Source organism: Sparus aurata, chromosome 1 (assembly GCF_900880675.1).
Source record: "Sparus aurata chromosome 1, fSpaAur1.1, whole genome shotgun sequence".
Lineage (NCBI taxonomy): Eukaryota > Metazoa > Chordata > Actinopteri > Spariformes > Sparidae > Sparus > Sparus aurata.
In genome coordinates, this window is record NC_044187.1 from 34,918,254 (window position 1) to 34,935,248 (window position 16,995).

Below are 16,995 nucleotides of genomic sequence, written 5' to 3' on the forward strand. Positions count from 1 at the left end.
GGCCAACAGTGCTGTCGACTGGCCGATAGTCCCTTGAATTTATAGCATGCATTTTGTCAATCATCCCTCTTTGCATATATTTGTTTTGTAGGTCGGTGAAGGCAAAGGGAACTGATCGAACTCTTCCTCTTCATCTGGTTTGCACATTTCACTGTTGCTGCCTGGACATACACGCCGCATATACAGTAGTCTCATAACAGTTCTTCATAAACACATTCACGTTTGAAATTGTGTTAACGTGTTAGTTCAATTCCACGGTCACTGTAGAGGCTGCTTGTGGCGCTGTTAAACTGTATTGCAATTTCAACGAGAGGTGTTTCTAATATTTAGTCCACCCTGATTTAAAAATGACTCAGTAATGTAGATTGCATTATCGCTAGCTCGTGTTTTTCAGGTGGGATAATCACTGTAAGCCTGCACAAGGCTGAGGTCCTAATGTGACTTTATGACTATACGTGCCTGACTCACGACGACCTGGAGAAATTGGTGCTGATTGAATAACAGCTGGTCATATCAGACAGCCTTTCTAAAGTAACTGCGTCCAGCGTCGCACTGCGTGTCACAGCAAGGTGGATGAGTGTGACCAAACTCGTGGGCCTAAGTTTGGGCATAACCCTGTTCCTTCAATAACATGCTGGTGACTCACTTTTAAAGAGTGTACATCACCATGGCAACACAAGCTGCGCAGCTCACTTTGGAGCAGGTGAAGTTCAGCCTATTGAGCGCGCGCATAAAGCTCAACTCCTCATGAGTCGTCTCTGCGGGGAAATAGCTGCATTCAGATCAGACGAACGAGAGAACGCGTTAGTGTGTGTGACAGGATGCAGAGATTTATTATGGAAGAAATACATGTTTGCAGCGTTTCCATGACACCTGCCCTCTCTGGTTATGAAATGTTGCTTAATACGAAAGAGCAGGCACCTTACTGAACATGATTTGAATATCAATAATGAACGAACGCTAGTCTGCGCTGACGTTTGTCATGTGACTGTAGCCACATTCCCATTAGCTCGGCAGGAGGTCAGCTTAGTGAATAGAAAATCTTTTCACATCTGCGGTGTGGTGACACAGTACTGCATCAAAGGTCTGAACACTGTGCCTCAATGGCCCCAACTGATATACTGTGGAATATTACCACCCTTTGACTTCAGTTCTCCACAGCCGCTCAGCAACAATGACGACAATGACTTTTTTGTTGTTACATCCATTGTTGTTAATCACTTGAATTGTCTGTTTGTTAATTTGAGAGATCACAACTCCAAGTCATCAAATTTTCATCTCCGCACTTTCACTGTCGACAAAGTGTGTTGAAATCATCTGTAGCGTATTCAACGTAGTCCTGAGAAGAGTGTGTTTCAGTAAGCATATCTGGGTCTGATCAGACTGCAGATAGAATCATTTCTGCCACTAGGAGTCTCTCTGTCGAAACAAAACAAAAGACGCTTTGCAAAAGTGTTCTGCGAGAAGGGCCGGGGCCGAGCAGAGCGAGCTGCAGAGCTGCTGCTCAGAGCGGGCCAGGTCCGGAGAGCTGCAGTGTCTGGTGCTCATGTACTGTAATGTTGACTGCTGACTGGAGCTGGAGGGGAAATGTACTTTACTTCATGCATGTAATGTTACAGAGAGGAGAGGAGGGGAAAAAAAAGGGGGAGAGAAGTCTCTGGTGAATGCTGAGTTCATTGATTTCACTGACCTGAATTCATACTTACACGCACACACACACACACACACACACACACACACACACACACAGACACACACACACAGACACACACACACACACACAGACAGTGCGTGCAATTGCTCGCTATCTTCAAGCTAATACAGCAAATGCAAGCTAAAGACACAGCAGTCACACTCATGCTCGGCACTTAACAACTGCTACTGTTTGGATAGGTGAATTCTGCTGGTGCAAATATACGCTGACTACATTAATGTTAATTTTCCGGAAACTCTCCACCTGGTCGGCTTTTTCTCGTTTTTACGGTGTGACAGCTTGCGTCCGCCGTGATTTAAAAAAAACATCTGCCCAATTGTTACAGACTCCTGGAGTTAACGTTTCTTGTTATCAACTTTGTCACTTTGACTTGCATAGATGTGCATATATAACTGCATATCTATCCACAAGAGACAAGAGAGAAAGGAGAGAGACTGGAGGTAAGTAACAGAGGAAAAAAAATATGGAGATCCTAGTGAATTCTGAGATCAGCCAGAGGCTCAGCTGAACACAAAAACACACACACACACACACACTTCAGTAAACATGGTAAGTGCTTCAGTTGCTAGTACGTCTACAGCTGATGCCTGTACAGTTGGTACCGTACATTGGTTGCTCGGGGCGGGTAAACACATAAATGGTCCGGCATTTGAATGTTGCAAGAAGAAAAAATTGCCACGTTTTCTGTATAAGGAAGCTTAAACCTAGAAAAGAGATTGGAGTGGCTTCACATGAGGACTGCAGACTCCAGCTTTAGGAACTAGTCAGAGTATTCTTCAGTTCCTCCTAGTTGTCTGACCTGAGCAATCAAGGGAGAAGGGCATTACCAAGGGACAGAACCAAGACCCACGGATAACGCTAGTATCTTGAAGATCATGCTTGCAAAGACAGCTGAGCTCTTAATCTGTAATGTGATGGACCATGTGTTGAGGGCACAACTCAACACCTGCCCTATGACTTCAGTTCAGAGGTATACGTACAAGGGCACAGAGAACAAATCATGCAATCGCGTCATTTCTGGAGGTGAACCTGCAACATCTGCTTGATGTGAAAATGACCCGAAAAGAAACTGGAAGAGGAAAAAGTGAGGAGGAGACTGGAAAAAGCATGAAATACTTCTAAAGCGTACAGAAGCCAAACAAAAAAAACTCCCCATACTGCTTAAACCAGTGCAATGAATAGACTATGACACATCTCTCTACCTCAGTGCTGCCCACAGTGGGGCAAGCAGACCAAAATCAGCCTGCTATAAAGGTTCAATTTGGCCAACCAAATGTTTCTAGTGAAAAACAAGTGGGAATCATTTTGAAGAAATATAATAATGTTTATGTTCTGTTATTCTTTTTAGATAAAAATGCCCTTCAAGTATGTAGGATCGCAATTTATCAATTATTTTCCATAAATCTGAGCATGGCGGGCAGATGGTCACCTCGTGCAGGAAGTTAGTCAGTAAGGGGAAGTTAGGATCTTACATTTTGCATCCTAATATCAACTATCTCACAGGACCCTCATTTGGATGAGGCAGCTGGTGAAAAGTAAGGTGTGTCGGATTTAGTAGTAGTAAATTTAGCTGCTATTTCAGTGTGTCGGATACATATTTAATGAACACTTGGTGAATCTAAGTATCAGATAGGGCTTGATATGGGCAGGTACCCAACAATGAAGGACTCTGAGCGTGCATTGGAGCCAAAAGAATTTGACTGGGACATCCCTTCCTGTTACAGCCAAGGACATATGTTTTTCATCAGCTCGGCATTTCCATGGCAAGAAGTGAATTCAGGTCAGCAGGAGCATTTAAAGCAGCATTATTGTAAATGGGCATTTTGTAAAATGTGGCGTAACTACACTGTCATACAGACAAATTCTGTATTTTTACTGTCACAATATTGTCAGATGCAATGTACGTGACAACCACTATCAAAACTTGGTGGCATCACAATAAAAATGTTGTCTTGAAGTCAACATGCATGCGCAGACCTTTTTTTCGCTGCGCAGCACAAATCTTGCACGCAACTCTGAAATGTAACAGCAGTGCCGGCCCAAGCCTTTTGGGGGCCCTGAGCAGAATTTGATTTGGGGCCCCCCTCCCACCACCGCGGAGTCACCCGTGCTTGACATTTATTGACACAAATGTCACACTATAATGTTACATTATAAATTGTATTAATACAGTGGCAGATTATGAACTACTGTCCCCCTGGGCACAGATGCATGATGATAAAAATGCAAATGCTGGATGCAGACACAGCAGTTGTAGGCAGGTATGCTGATCATGAAATCAGAATCATCTTGTCTTGAATTATTCATTAATTCATGTTATTGTTTAATGTCTTTAATATGTAAAAACATATATATATATATATATATATATATTTTTTTTTTTCTTCCTTGGGGCCCCTGGTGGCCAAGGGGCCCAAAGCAGCCGCTTAGTTCGCTTATGCCTCGGGCTCTGTGTAACAGCAAGCTAAGCTAACGTAACATGAACCAGAGGCAAACACCTGGCTAATACATGCTACCAGCTAAACCCCTGCAGAAAAGGGCTGACTTGCCTTACGGTTTAAACCTAGCAAGCAGCCAAAAATCGAGGAAGTGCAGCAACACAAGACTCAGCAAGCCAGCTAATATCAGCAACAACAGCAACAAGTCCAGCCTGGCATCTGTCTGCAGCCTGAGATTACACTCATGTGTCTTGCTCAGTCACTCTCAGCTAGCTGCATGGCGACTGCACTAACTGGCAGCTACAGTTGTCATTGGTAACCTGTTACTCTGGCAACAAGTAAAGCTTTCTGTTCACTAAGAAACTAGAGGTGTGAATCTTCACTGGCCTGCGATTGCGATTCAGCTGCCTACGGTTCTGAATGCATCTCGATGCATCTTAATATATGGCATCGTCAGTTTTCTATATAATTGCAAATACATCAAATATATTCCCTTTTCAATATTCTGACTACAACGGCGTACCATATAGGAGCTGCATGTTTTCAAGCAGCGGTATCCGTGTGACCCACCTCGGTAGGCTACACAAACAAGAAAAGAACAGAAACAAAACATTAAACCGTCTGCAGCACATTACATGTGTGCTGCCATCGACTGTCACAACTCAGTTCAGGAAGCACACCTGAAGAAGTCTAACACAAACAACACAAAGTCCAGTTGTAGATTTAAAAGAAGCCAGGACCCGCCAGAGCTGGTGACCAAACCACTACCCTAACACAAAGAAACAACTAACTCTAACTGAAACAATGCCACGAAAACAGAACTACCGCACCCATCAGATAACCATAAAACAGAACATATACCACAACCACACAATATCACTTTCACACGGCTATAAGACTTACTGAATGTGACAAGTGTGACAAACACGGCTGCACGCACCTCCCTCACAGCTGGATGGCAGAGGTGACAGCACCTCCTTATTCAGGCTGCAGACGCTAGCTTCAGGTGGGAATGGCTAACGAGGTTAGTAATTGCTGCGAGGCAGAAGTCACACACAGCATGTGCCTCGTCCAGTTTGTGTTTCCCAACAACGTCATAAAGTCCGACATGTGCCCCGTTCTGCGAGGAACTCCGTAAATCATCATCAGTTGAGGTAGAGCAGCCTGAGATCATTGGGGGGAAAATCAGAAAACATATTCTGCACAATCCAGGTCAGGTTTTCATTCTTTTCCACTAAATTCCAGTGGAAATTTTCATTTCCATGAAAATGTCTTATTACAGCCCCTAAGATGAATAAGTTACCATAAAAATGAAATTTCATTATCCAGTCACCCTCAAGACGATGGAATGTTGGATTAAGTCCCAACTGGAGTTTAACAGCAAAGCAGTGTCACAGCATTTCATTCACAACTAAAGTAGATGGGGACTTGTTTTAAAACAGGTCCCCGTCCTCTTCAGCCGTTTAGGAGAATGCTGCAACGCTGTTTTATCATGAGGCTTTAGACTTCCCATCAGTGTGAGGTTGACTCGGTAATGACTGAATTTTCATTTGCAATAAATCCATCCAATTGACAGAAAACGTGTGGAGTAATTGTGTAGTGAGACGTTTACTGGTGGGGACTTTTAAGTCATGTGACCACAGTGTAGTCTGGTTATAGCCTAACATTAGCTGTGTAATTCTAGCTAATTCAGGCTTCGAAATTCACAAGTAGTGTTCATCTGTGATTATCTTGCTGAAAATAACGTGTATCATGAGCTAAGTGTCTGCCACAGAGCTCATTTCCAGCAATAATCCAAAATCCAATTTAAATGGTAACAAGAGAGAGACACGCTGAGGAGCCTGCACCATAAAAAGGAGTTTAACTGTATACTTAAGAGGCTGTTCAGAAAAACACTGCGTGGGACCGCTTATGTCCTCTGGAAGTCTTTGTGTAAAGCGGCAGCAAAGGAGGATGTTCGTGGCCCTCAGTAAACGGCCTCAACATCACTCACAGTCACACCCCGCAGGATGAATCTTTAAAGGTGTGTTGAGCCACTTTTGTGGCTGGCAAACATCCTGACCTCTATAATTCAGCAGGGGAACCGGGAAGAATTTCCTCCGTGTGCGGGCGGAGACACAAGAGACACAGAAGAAACATGACAATCAATGAGCAAGGGAAAAAAAAAGACGGCAGCAACGAGACAAACAAAAAGTAGCGCTGGCTGAATGTTCTACCTACAGAAAAGTACGAGGAGGTGAGGGAGAAATCAGAGGCGGGGAATCAGCAGGAGCCGGTGTAGAAGGGACTCCTGGCCTCGCTGAGCTAATTGCTATGATGGATTGGTCTAATTCCCCTGAGCACGGAGCTCTGGCTCCTGCAATAACACAACGAGATGACTTTGCCAATCTGCACGTTAGGCAGTTATGAAAGAACTTTGCCGCCATATGCAACTGTTAATACAGTTCTTGTTGTTGTGTTGGGAAGGCAGCAGCAGCAGCCCACTCACAGTTAATATTGTAAGATGGAAGAATTAATTTCTCAGAGGAAATCATTGTGGGAGCCCCCCCGAGCCAATTTTGCATTTGATTAGTGGAGGTCCATAGTCGAGGTATTAGGGAGTGATCATTTTTTTTCCCCGATTTGATTAATTCATCAGCTGTATTATGGTTGTTGCCTACTTACTTGCGTCCGGCACAGGGGGAGGAGCCAGAAGGCTGCCCACATGACGCGAGGCAGGCGTGAACAGACACACCACCACACACGCACACACCTACTCGCTGCAGCATCCTCGCATTAATCAATACTATTCTTAACGAGGGTTACCTTCTAATGGCTCCACCCGCAGCAACACACGCATGCACCGCACACACCACATTTCTCACAGGGAAGCCCTGATTATGTCATAGCAGCCTCCTTTCCTAAAATGGAGCGTTGCGTCGGAGCTGTGCTGAGCTGAGCAGAGAAGAGCAGAGAGGCGAGGATGTTTAATAGCAGAGGAGGAGAGCCTCCGGGGAAAGACCCCTGGAGAGAGCCCTCGCATGTACGGGGGGTACCCACACCGCTACCTGTCTAATCACAAAGCCCACGCGACTGTACACGGAGCTGCTCAGGGGGTTACGTTATCCACCGGTGTTTGCAAATGCGTCGGAGAGAAGGGCCGAGAGAAAAAGATGCATCTGTGCGGCGTGTGGGTGTTTGGGTGTGTGTGTGTGCTTGCGTGGAGCTAATGGAGGAGGTAGAGAGGCTGTTTGCGTGTACAGCTGTGTGTTGAAAAAGTACATTTCCTCAGCTTACTGCAGACGAAAAACTAAGGTATGACGAATCTCCCACATCTTCAAAACTAATGGATTTTGCTTATTCTCCACCATAAAGTTTGGGCATCAAAGCTCAAGCGCGGCCTTGTACACAAGATCTGGGCCGCTCTTCTTTTCCATGATAAAAGGAAGGCCAAGAGCAGGACAGAGAGAGCTTTTTTGGTTTAAGATTACTTGTACATATATAAATCTCCCCAACTGTACGCACGCACAGACAGAGAGATGGAGATGGGGTGGGAGGACGAGACAAGCGTCAGGAATTAATCGAAGCAGTGGGGTCCTCAAATTAAAATCAGGGAGAGCGAGGTAATGATTGGTATGGTGGCTTGTTCCATGTGTAGCTGGGGGGGGGGGGGGGGGGGTAACGAGGCGCTGTCTCTCTTCCTCTCTGTGTTTCTGACTGTCTCTCACCTTCAGTCGTTCAGCCTCTTGATCAGCGGGAACTGTAATTTCAGGCAACAATCAGTGAAAGCCTCCGCCGCGCTGTGTCCTTCCAGAGCACGGAGCTCATATTGGGATATTTCCTCATCAGCCGGGCTCGTGTTCTGCTCTGTGACTGGCAAGCTTTGGAAACACACACACACAAACAAATACTCGCGCGAGCTTGAAGCGCTGTGATCGGCACAACAACAGCTGGACCTGTTTCAGTTTCCGGGAGGCTTCTTCACTTCTAGCTAGGGATGTCCCGGTCAGGTTTGTTTTACCTCGATAACGATCCAAATCCTTTAATATTTAGTATCTACTGACACCGAGTCCTGATCCGATACTTAGCCTTAACTAATATTTTCCTGGATAATACAGCTGCATTAAGTACCTGCACCTAAGCTGTTCCTTAATGGGGTTTTTTTTAAGTATACGCTTTCATACGGCTCTTTCTTATCCTGCATATACTGTTGCAACATTGGCCTACCACCTTCCTTGTGTTAGCAGGTGAGTGTGTGACGCTGCGCTGTGACAGCAGACCCTCCTGTACAGCCAGCTGAAGTGTGTGAGACGCAGCCCACGTCTGGTTCCTCCATATCATCCACTGTTTTTTACATATTCCTTACGCTGTCACGTAAAATGACGTGGACGCGTAGTTTGTCTGTTTCACAGCGTTCAGCATCTCCTCGGTTGCCTGTTTTACATGCTCTGCTGTATGAGACCCACAAAACTAGTCTGCGTACACGCACGTTGTAACTCGAAAGTAGGGACAATGTCACGTAATGCAGAGATGGTAGGGCATACCGGCAGGGGCGGTTCTAGGGGGGGGCCAACAGGGGCCAGTGCCCCCGTAACTTTGAGTCTGGACCCCCCTGTGGCCCCCCTGACAGGGAGTCTGCATCAATAATACAGTGACAGATTTCTTGCAGTGATTTAGTTTTGAAGGGGAAAGCTGAAATAAAGTGTCTCAGCATTTTACTACCCAATCAAAATTGCTGAAATTGTAAACACTGTATTGTCTGAATGAGGGATTTATCTTTTTTTCCCGGGTTGTATGTGCCCCCTAACAAAAAAGCCGGCCCAGACCTGGCAAACCGCCACTGCATACCGGGGGTTCAAAAACTCCAGATGACGAAGAAAACCCTGATCCTCTACCACGGAGATGAGCTGGTTATCCAGAGAGATTAATTCAATGACATGCTCTGTCATATTTTTGGCCATGTCACTGTCTTGAGCACATTTCTCTTTCCTTTTCAAAGAATCTGCGAGTGTTTGTTGCTTTAGTGTCTTTGCCTGTGTTGCTTGAGTGAACTCGTTGCGTCCCTTAGAGTGTTTGTTTTTTCATTTGCCGTCTCCAATGTGTAGTGTTAAATGCAGCTCTTTTGTTACCCCCTCGGAAAATGGTCGTATTGCAGATGTTCCATGTCACCGTTGGGCTGCTTTTGTTATTTCAGGTTATTTCCACACTGTAGACATTTTATCCACATGTTTGCCAGAGTAACGTTACGTGCGCGTCTGTGTTCTGACACAAATTGTGCTCTGACGTAAAAAAAAAAATTTGGGTCCACGTTCAAAATTGACGATCCCCATCAGTAAACAATTGCCATATCGGCCCCGATCCTGAACCTGCAGATCGGCTCGGGACATCCCTAGTTCTGACTGACTGGAGGGGAGTTGCAGGCCTTTAAACCCTGTGTGGGAGTGTCCTTACAGAGTTGTTAAGGACACCTGTAAACTCTGAGCCCAGGTGTGACTGGTTGTTAAGCTGCCCGAGGACGGAATTGAGTACTGCATTGTGGGTGGGTGTCAAGTAGTGTTGTGCCTCCTCCGTTCAAGGACGATCGTTCCATCTGACATTCGATTCCGGCCTAGAATGGCCTGGTTTACATTGTTAATCTCACAGGAATGATGTTTGTCCTTCAGGTGTGAGTGGACAGCAGAGTGTTGACCTGACGAGTCGGCCCTCCTGTGGTGTGCCATTCACTCATGGAGAGGCTGTTTGGTCTCCCTCATGTACAAATCTGTGCAGTCCTGTCTGCAGTGAACAGCATAAACTACATCCCTCTGTTTCTGCCTGGGTGTTTTGTTCTTACGATACGATATACTTTATTGTCCCGTTCAGGGAAATTTGTCTTGGACTCAACAGCTGCGCCATAAATGCCTTGACAGCCACAATGACAACAAACAATACATCATCAGCCATCCCATCGCTGACAAATACATAACAGTATTGCACATATCCCATAACATAACACATACATACACTATACATAAGTAGTACATGCTAAAAGATCACCATAATAAATAATCAAAACACTCTAAAGGTTATTGCACAAGATGGACAAGTTTCTGCCTCAGCGTGTTGGTGGGTTAAAAGTGAACCAGGATATAATGTCACATGATTGAAGATCCTCCTGAGTTCTTCAAATTTTCCTGCGACATAAGGAATGACAATGCTGTCGCTTTTAACCGTCTCCTCCTCTCTGACTGCTCTGGACCTTTTAGTGGTTTTGACAGAGGTCCAGTTTGGGTAGCCACAGGTTTTAAATGCACACCTGATGTTCTTCTGTTCCTTCTCATTCCCCTCTGTCTTTGTGGGCACGGCCTCAGTCCGATGGTTTAGGGTTCTGATGACCCCCAGCTTGTGTTCCAGTGGGTGCTGACAGCTGAACAGCAAGTATTGATCTGTGTGTGTGTGTGTAGGTTTTCCGTACACCCCAATGTTGAGGCCTTTAATGTGCACAACACAGTCCAAGAAGGGCAGACTCTGACATCTTCCCGCATAAACTTGATGTTATTGTCCACAGCATTTATTTGTTCTGTGAAGGCTTCCACTTCCTTTGTTCTGATTTTGACCCAGGTATCGTCAACATATCTGAACCAGTGGCTAGGAGCAGTTCCTGTGACGGTTTGCCACTATTGGGGACAATGGTGAGCTACAATAGCCCATTTTTTGTCTAGAAAGTCAAATTATACTGACCATGATTCAATGTATAAACACACTTCAAGGGGAAAACATCCAGGGGGGTAATACTTTTTACAGACTATGTATTTCCAAAGCTGCGTCAAAGCTGGAGAAAGGTCTGGCTGCACTAATTCTCCTTTGGGTGTTGGGAAAAAAAATTCCTTTGGCTTGTTTGTACTTAAAACCCATCACAATTGTCTTGAGCAGCACTAGACCCAGGATGCAGCAACATCCCTGCAAGCTATTGTTGTGGAGAACTTATTTTGCATGTGGGTGGCAAACCCTGGCATTAACACGGTTAAATCCCTGCATAGGAAACAGTTACAGCCGCTAGCCTGTTTATGTTCGTGCCATTGGCAACTTGCCACTTTAACCTTGTAGGTCACTTGCTCAGAGGCTGTTGTTGTTGTTCCCCATAGTGATTAAACCCACAGACCACATTCAGTGACTCAATGACAGTTTAAAAATGATCGATGCAGAGGAACCAGAGATACTGTCTTCTGCATAAAACGCGTTCTTCCTACTTGTCAAAGCCTGGCACCTACATTGTCCACAATACAACCTGATCCCGGGCAGTTTGATCGAACACTTAGGTGTGCTACACTCTGAGTGGCTAAGATAGCTTTAAGCCACAAGCCTCACACAGAGATGAGAAGCAGATTATGGAGATCAGAGCTCACTTCGTTCTAATTCTGCACCCCCAAATTTGTGTCATTTTCAAACTTATAAGGCCCTATTTAAACAGTCCATTTTGCTAGTCAAATGGTGGGTAATCTGGGCGCAAAGTGCAGTGCACGACACAGTGGGGTTTTCAGACTCTGAATTAGTCATGGGTGTGTGTTGGGCGGAACGTTAATTAAACCAATTTGAGTGTCGTCCCCCATTCCCTGTAAGAGCCAGGTGCACCAGCACAGCAGCACTCGTCTTCGGTAAAGGAAGGAGGGACGTGGTCCTCGGCTGCTGGACCCTCTGCCACTTTGTTTCTCACAAGTTCATGTTAATTTACGTTCTGCGTTCTTCTGCACATCGAAAGGTCACACACACAGTTCAATTCTGTTTTCCCTCAAACGCGCTGCGCCGTGCACCACCTAGAGCCCACAGTCTTCAGAACTGACAGACACAAGCCACAGAAGGCTTTCACTTAAACAGTTCATCAATTATTTAGGATTCTCTCATTTACAGAACAAAAATTTTTTTTTTTGATGATGATGATGAAAAAAACAAACAGTTGCAGCTCTTGGGTAAAAAGCAAAATGCACGCGACGACAACACGACGACCTTTCCTTCACACATCTACCATCTTTTTAAAACAAGAAGATTGTCCCCTCTCAAAGGTCAACAGAAGAACGACTCCCCATCTCCCCATGGTGGGTTTTCGAGGTATGTTTTATCGTGTCTTGTGACAGGGACAGGAGAAAAAAAATCACCAGAGCAGGCCAAGACTCTTTTTTTAGCAAAAATGTCCTCAAGAGGGTGACGGGGCTGAAGCCACCGGGGTACGCGCACTAATTTTAGCATGAGAGGAGGAAAGAGCAGCCACTGTATAATAAGCAGGATAAGAGAACGAGTTGAACTTTGACCTCGGCTTCGTTTATAGATGACTGCAGTGACCTTGGGAGAGTGAGACTGGGGAGATTGATGACGACCATTTTGCTTAATGAGATCACATGAGAACCGCCCCTCCCTCTGAGGGGAGGGGAACCGTCTCAGGCTCGAGGTAAAAAAGATGTCAGAGTGACAGAGACGCAGCAAAGTCGTCTCTCTCCATCCTACCTCGTACACATGAAATACAACAGGAGCACATTTCTTCCCATCTACATCTAAAAATAGCAACAGATATGGGTGTTGGTGAGAGTTCATGCGTGCGTTAGGACTGCTCCGATGAGAAACAGGCTTGGGTAGAACGCGGAGACATGGTTTAATATGTCGTGAAAATATTTCTTAATTTGAACGTCACCTACACGTGCCTGATTTCACCTCGTTTATTTGGACTGAGTGATTTTGAACTCTCCAAACAAGAAGTCTTGAGCATCCTCACATGCTGTCCTTGAGCACTTCAAACAGAAGTCGCTGGTTGATGATAAGATAAAAGGTCGCCATGGAAACAGGGATTTTTTTTTTTCTCCCTGAGATCTAGCCACAATGGGGGAAAAACATGAGGGAAACACAGAGGAAGGGGACGGGAGCGATGAAGAGAGAGTTAAGAGCGGGATAGGAGGGAGAGAGTGAGGACTGAACCTGCAGGATCCGAGAAACACGTGACAGAGAACCACAGTGAAAACCGCTGAGACAGCCAGAATGTCACCGCCTGCTATAGCCCGAGCTCATGGGAAATCACCTGACCTCACAATCTGGGTTACCCCACATCAGGCAGTGAAAATGGGGGGGGGTGGGGGGGTAGAAAGACAGAACATGTGGGGTGATCATTTGTTTCACTTTTTTTTTTTTCATCTCCCGCACTGTTCTGGATGTAGGGAGGAAGGGAAAGATGGAGGGAGGGAGGGAAAGAACACTTGTCCTCTTTCTTTCATCTTGTCTCTGTCTTACCTGGAGCAGTGCAGTTCTTGGATCCTTCACTCTCCAGTTCCTCCAGGCTGCCGTTGTCCATTTCCTGCAGTAGCCTCCTCCCTCCCCATCTCTCCTGGTCGTTGCTGCTGTGGCTGGAGACATCGAAACCTGGGACGTGTTTGTCACAGTGAAAAGTGTACTTTCAAAACAGGTTCAAGGACGTCTCAGTGCAGCAGTGAAGGCATCTAGATGCGGCTCTGTCAAACACCTAAGTCTGATACTACTGTGTGATGGCTGCTTTTATCAATAACTTTCATTATATGAGCATGCATGAATAAAACAGCCCAGATATGACAACATTAAGACATTATATCATATGTTTGATAACTATCAGAAACTGTCTGATCAAGATTGTTGTTATCGCACCTTTGTGATAACAGCAATCTTACAACTACTACACGTCATGACATCAAGACGCCCGATCCAACTACATCATTTTCATGTGGTTAAGATGGACCAGTTTTGACCATTCTTCAGCCAGGGAAATGAGGGCAACATGAAATGCTGATTGAGCATATTGAGTGTAGGGCTTGGATGACGTGTCGACATAGTCGACTTAATAGATGACATAAATTCGTCGATAATTCGCGTTGATGCGTCGTCCCAAACAGGAAGTTGTAGTACCTGTGGAGGCTGAGAATAGCCCCTCTCACACAGAGACGCTGCATTAACGCCGCAGCGGCAGTTCGTCAATTCTCCGCCGTTGGTCATTCACATAGTGCGAAGCACCGCTGGAATAAAGACGAACCGCCATGTAATTCACACAGAAAGCTGCGCTGCCGCTCCTAAAGAGACGTGACGGTACACGTCATGATGATGACTTCGGGGTGTTTCCCAGGTGTCCCCCCTGTCAATCTAAAGCCGCAGACCGTTTATAATGTGTAGTGATTGAGAACCCGGCCCCCTAAACATCCTGGAAGGTGAAAGAGTTACGTTTTCCGCGCTAAATTACATTATTACATTATCGCCATCAGTAAACAGGTCGCTGCGTAACTGTGTCACTTGTGGGGACGGAGGCTGTTTTCTGGGGGAAAGTTCACTGAAGTCCAGTCTGTCGGGAGTTAAAACTCTTGAGTGAGTTAAAGGTTTTTGCCGGTGACAGACACTGTTTTTCAGGCAGAAATGTGACAAAGAGTTGGTAGGACAGGTTACCAAGTTACCAAGGACAGTTACTACGTTACTTTTGTTTGGTCATGTAACGTTAAATTAATCGTTAGATTAGTCGACTAATCGAAAAAATAATCGCTAGATTAATCGTTTGAAAAATAATCGTTTGGGACAGCTCTAATTGAGTGTGAGGTACACGTTGACAAGGAGCATGATGCTAGCTTGCCACTTTTGTATCATTTCATGAGGCATTCTGATTGTTTGTAAACCAGTATCACAGCAGCAGTTTGATATTTAATTGTTTAGGGTATAAAATCTCAGCACAAAGTGAAAAATTGACTTCACTTTTCCATGTGATGTCCACAATCCAAAGATACTCAGTCTACCATAATACAACCGTGTTTCCAGAAACATTGGCACGATGTGTAAAACATGAATAAAAAACGAATTAAATCATGTGCAAAAGAGCGATGTTTATTGACTACAGTTTTATGAGGTGTTCCTGATCCCATATAGTAATATCCTTCATGCAATCATGTGTTTAACAAGGTGGGGAACCTTGCTCGATCCTTGCTTGTTAATGACTGAGCCTGGAAAGGCTGGGCTGAATGCGTATGAAAGGGGCATCCTTGAAAAGTGATAAAGTGAATCTGTTTACCTGTGGAATGTCCAAATGTTCAGATGTTTTTGGAGCGTTCCAAAACTTTCACAGTCTTTTGTTGCCCCTGTCCCAACTTGTTCGACACATGTTACTACCATCAACTTCTGAATAAGAATATATTCACAAAAATCAATGAAGGTGATGAGGTAAAACATTGAAGACATTTTTCCTTGTACTGTTTTGAATTGAGTATATATCCAAAACGGATTAGCAATTTATCACATTCTGTTTTATCTTTGTTTTACACAGCATACCAACTGTTTTGCAATCAAGGTTGTAGAGGAGTAAGAAAAACAGCAAATATTCACATTTTGAAAACGTGGTGGAAAATGACCTAAAATGTTAAAAATAGATTTTTGTTGATTGTTGACTGATTGTTAACTAGTCGTATAACTCTGGGAACAACCCAAAAAAATGGGTGTAGAATTACTTGGGCAATAATGCATGGATCTTGATGGAAAAAAAAAACAGGTGTATTAAGTGGCTGGTATCTATGAGTGAGTTCATGACTTTGACACATCAACAGCCTGTTGCAGGACATTTCAGCCTTCAGCTTCACCACTGATTTTGGGACTAGCACAGTCAGCCCAATGTCTGCCTGCACAAAGGATTGATGAGGATTTTATTCCGCAGAGTGTTGTTTTACAAGCTTTCCAGGGGAAATACTGCCCTTGCATGGACCTGTCCATGTCAAGGACATCACAATATCGCCTTCACCGACTGTGAGGAACCTGGGTGCAATCCTCGACAACAGACTATCCTGAATCCCCAACATCAAGGCTGTGGGCCAATCCTGCAGATTTGCCCTCCACAACATCGGCAGGATCCGAGCTGGTCATCCAATCCAAGCGCTGGTCATCTCCCACCTGGACAACTGCAACTCACTCTAGGCTGGATCCCCAGCCTCTGCGACTAGACTGTTGCAACGTATCCAGAATGCTGCATCGCGACTCGTTTTTAATCTACCCAAATTCTCCCTCTGACCTCCACTGGCTTCCAGTTGCCCCCTGCATCCGATTAAAGACGATGGTACTGGCCTTCAAGGCCGTCAATGGAAACTGCACCCATCTACCTCTAAACACTGTTCAGACCACACACCCCATCACAAGTACTTCACTCCACTACATCAGCGGGCTGGTACCACCAGTTCAGACTTCACCTCAACCCTGCATAGCATGACATGTATGTTCTTACCCTTAGCGCTTAAATCATAGCACTTATAAGGTATCCTTGATAAATAGCAGCTACTATGCTCAGACTAGGGCTTGAAAATTCTTTCTATTTTTTATTTTTTTGTCTTGCTTTATCGGCAGTGATCTGTCGCGGTTTCTTTCTTGTGACAAATGTACTTACTGTAGGTCGCTTTGGAGAAAAGTGTCTGCTATAGGCCCTGAATGTAAATGTAAATGCAAAGCTGCTACAGGGTTCTCCCACTAGCCATGCCATAGCAGGTGCGTTTGATAATATGCTTCAGGCAGGTCAGTCCGAAAAAGTTCTGTTCAAGTTGTGCTCTGGGCCAACACCAAAAATATGATCACGGCCATGATGCTGGACTCTCTAGCCTGCCGTGCGTCGCTCACACCCTTTGAGCTGGCTGTTAACCAGGGTCTTTTGGCTCAGAGAAGTGTAGCCGATGCAGTGGCAGCCGGACGTAAAATAGTTGGACATTTGAAACATTCCGCCTTAGCCTTCTCCCGCCTGGATGACATTCAGGTAAAGTTCAACCAGCCACTAGGAAGACTCCATCAGGACGTGCAGACCCACTGGAATGGTATGTACCACATGCTACAGTCTCTGGTCGAGCAGAAGCGGGCTCTGGGAGT

The 16,995-nt window shown here is 45.1% G+C and overlaps 1 protein-coding gene across 1 annotated transcript in view; it reads right to left on the reverse strand.

The window, feature by feature from the left end:
• Nucleotides 1–16,995, reverse strand: part of LOC115591901 (sodium/potassium/calcium exchanger 3-like) — a 67,040-nt gene that overhangs the window by 47,162 nt on the left and 2,883 nt on the right. The window contains exon 2 of the mRNA XM_030434314.1: nt 13,384–13,512. Coding sequence (XP_030290174.1) covers nt 13,384–13,512 — 129 coding nt within the window. The remainder of the gene's footprint in view (nt 1–13,383; nt 13,513–16,995) is intronic.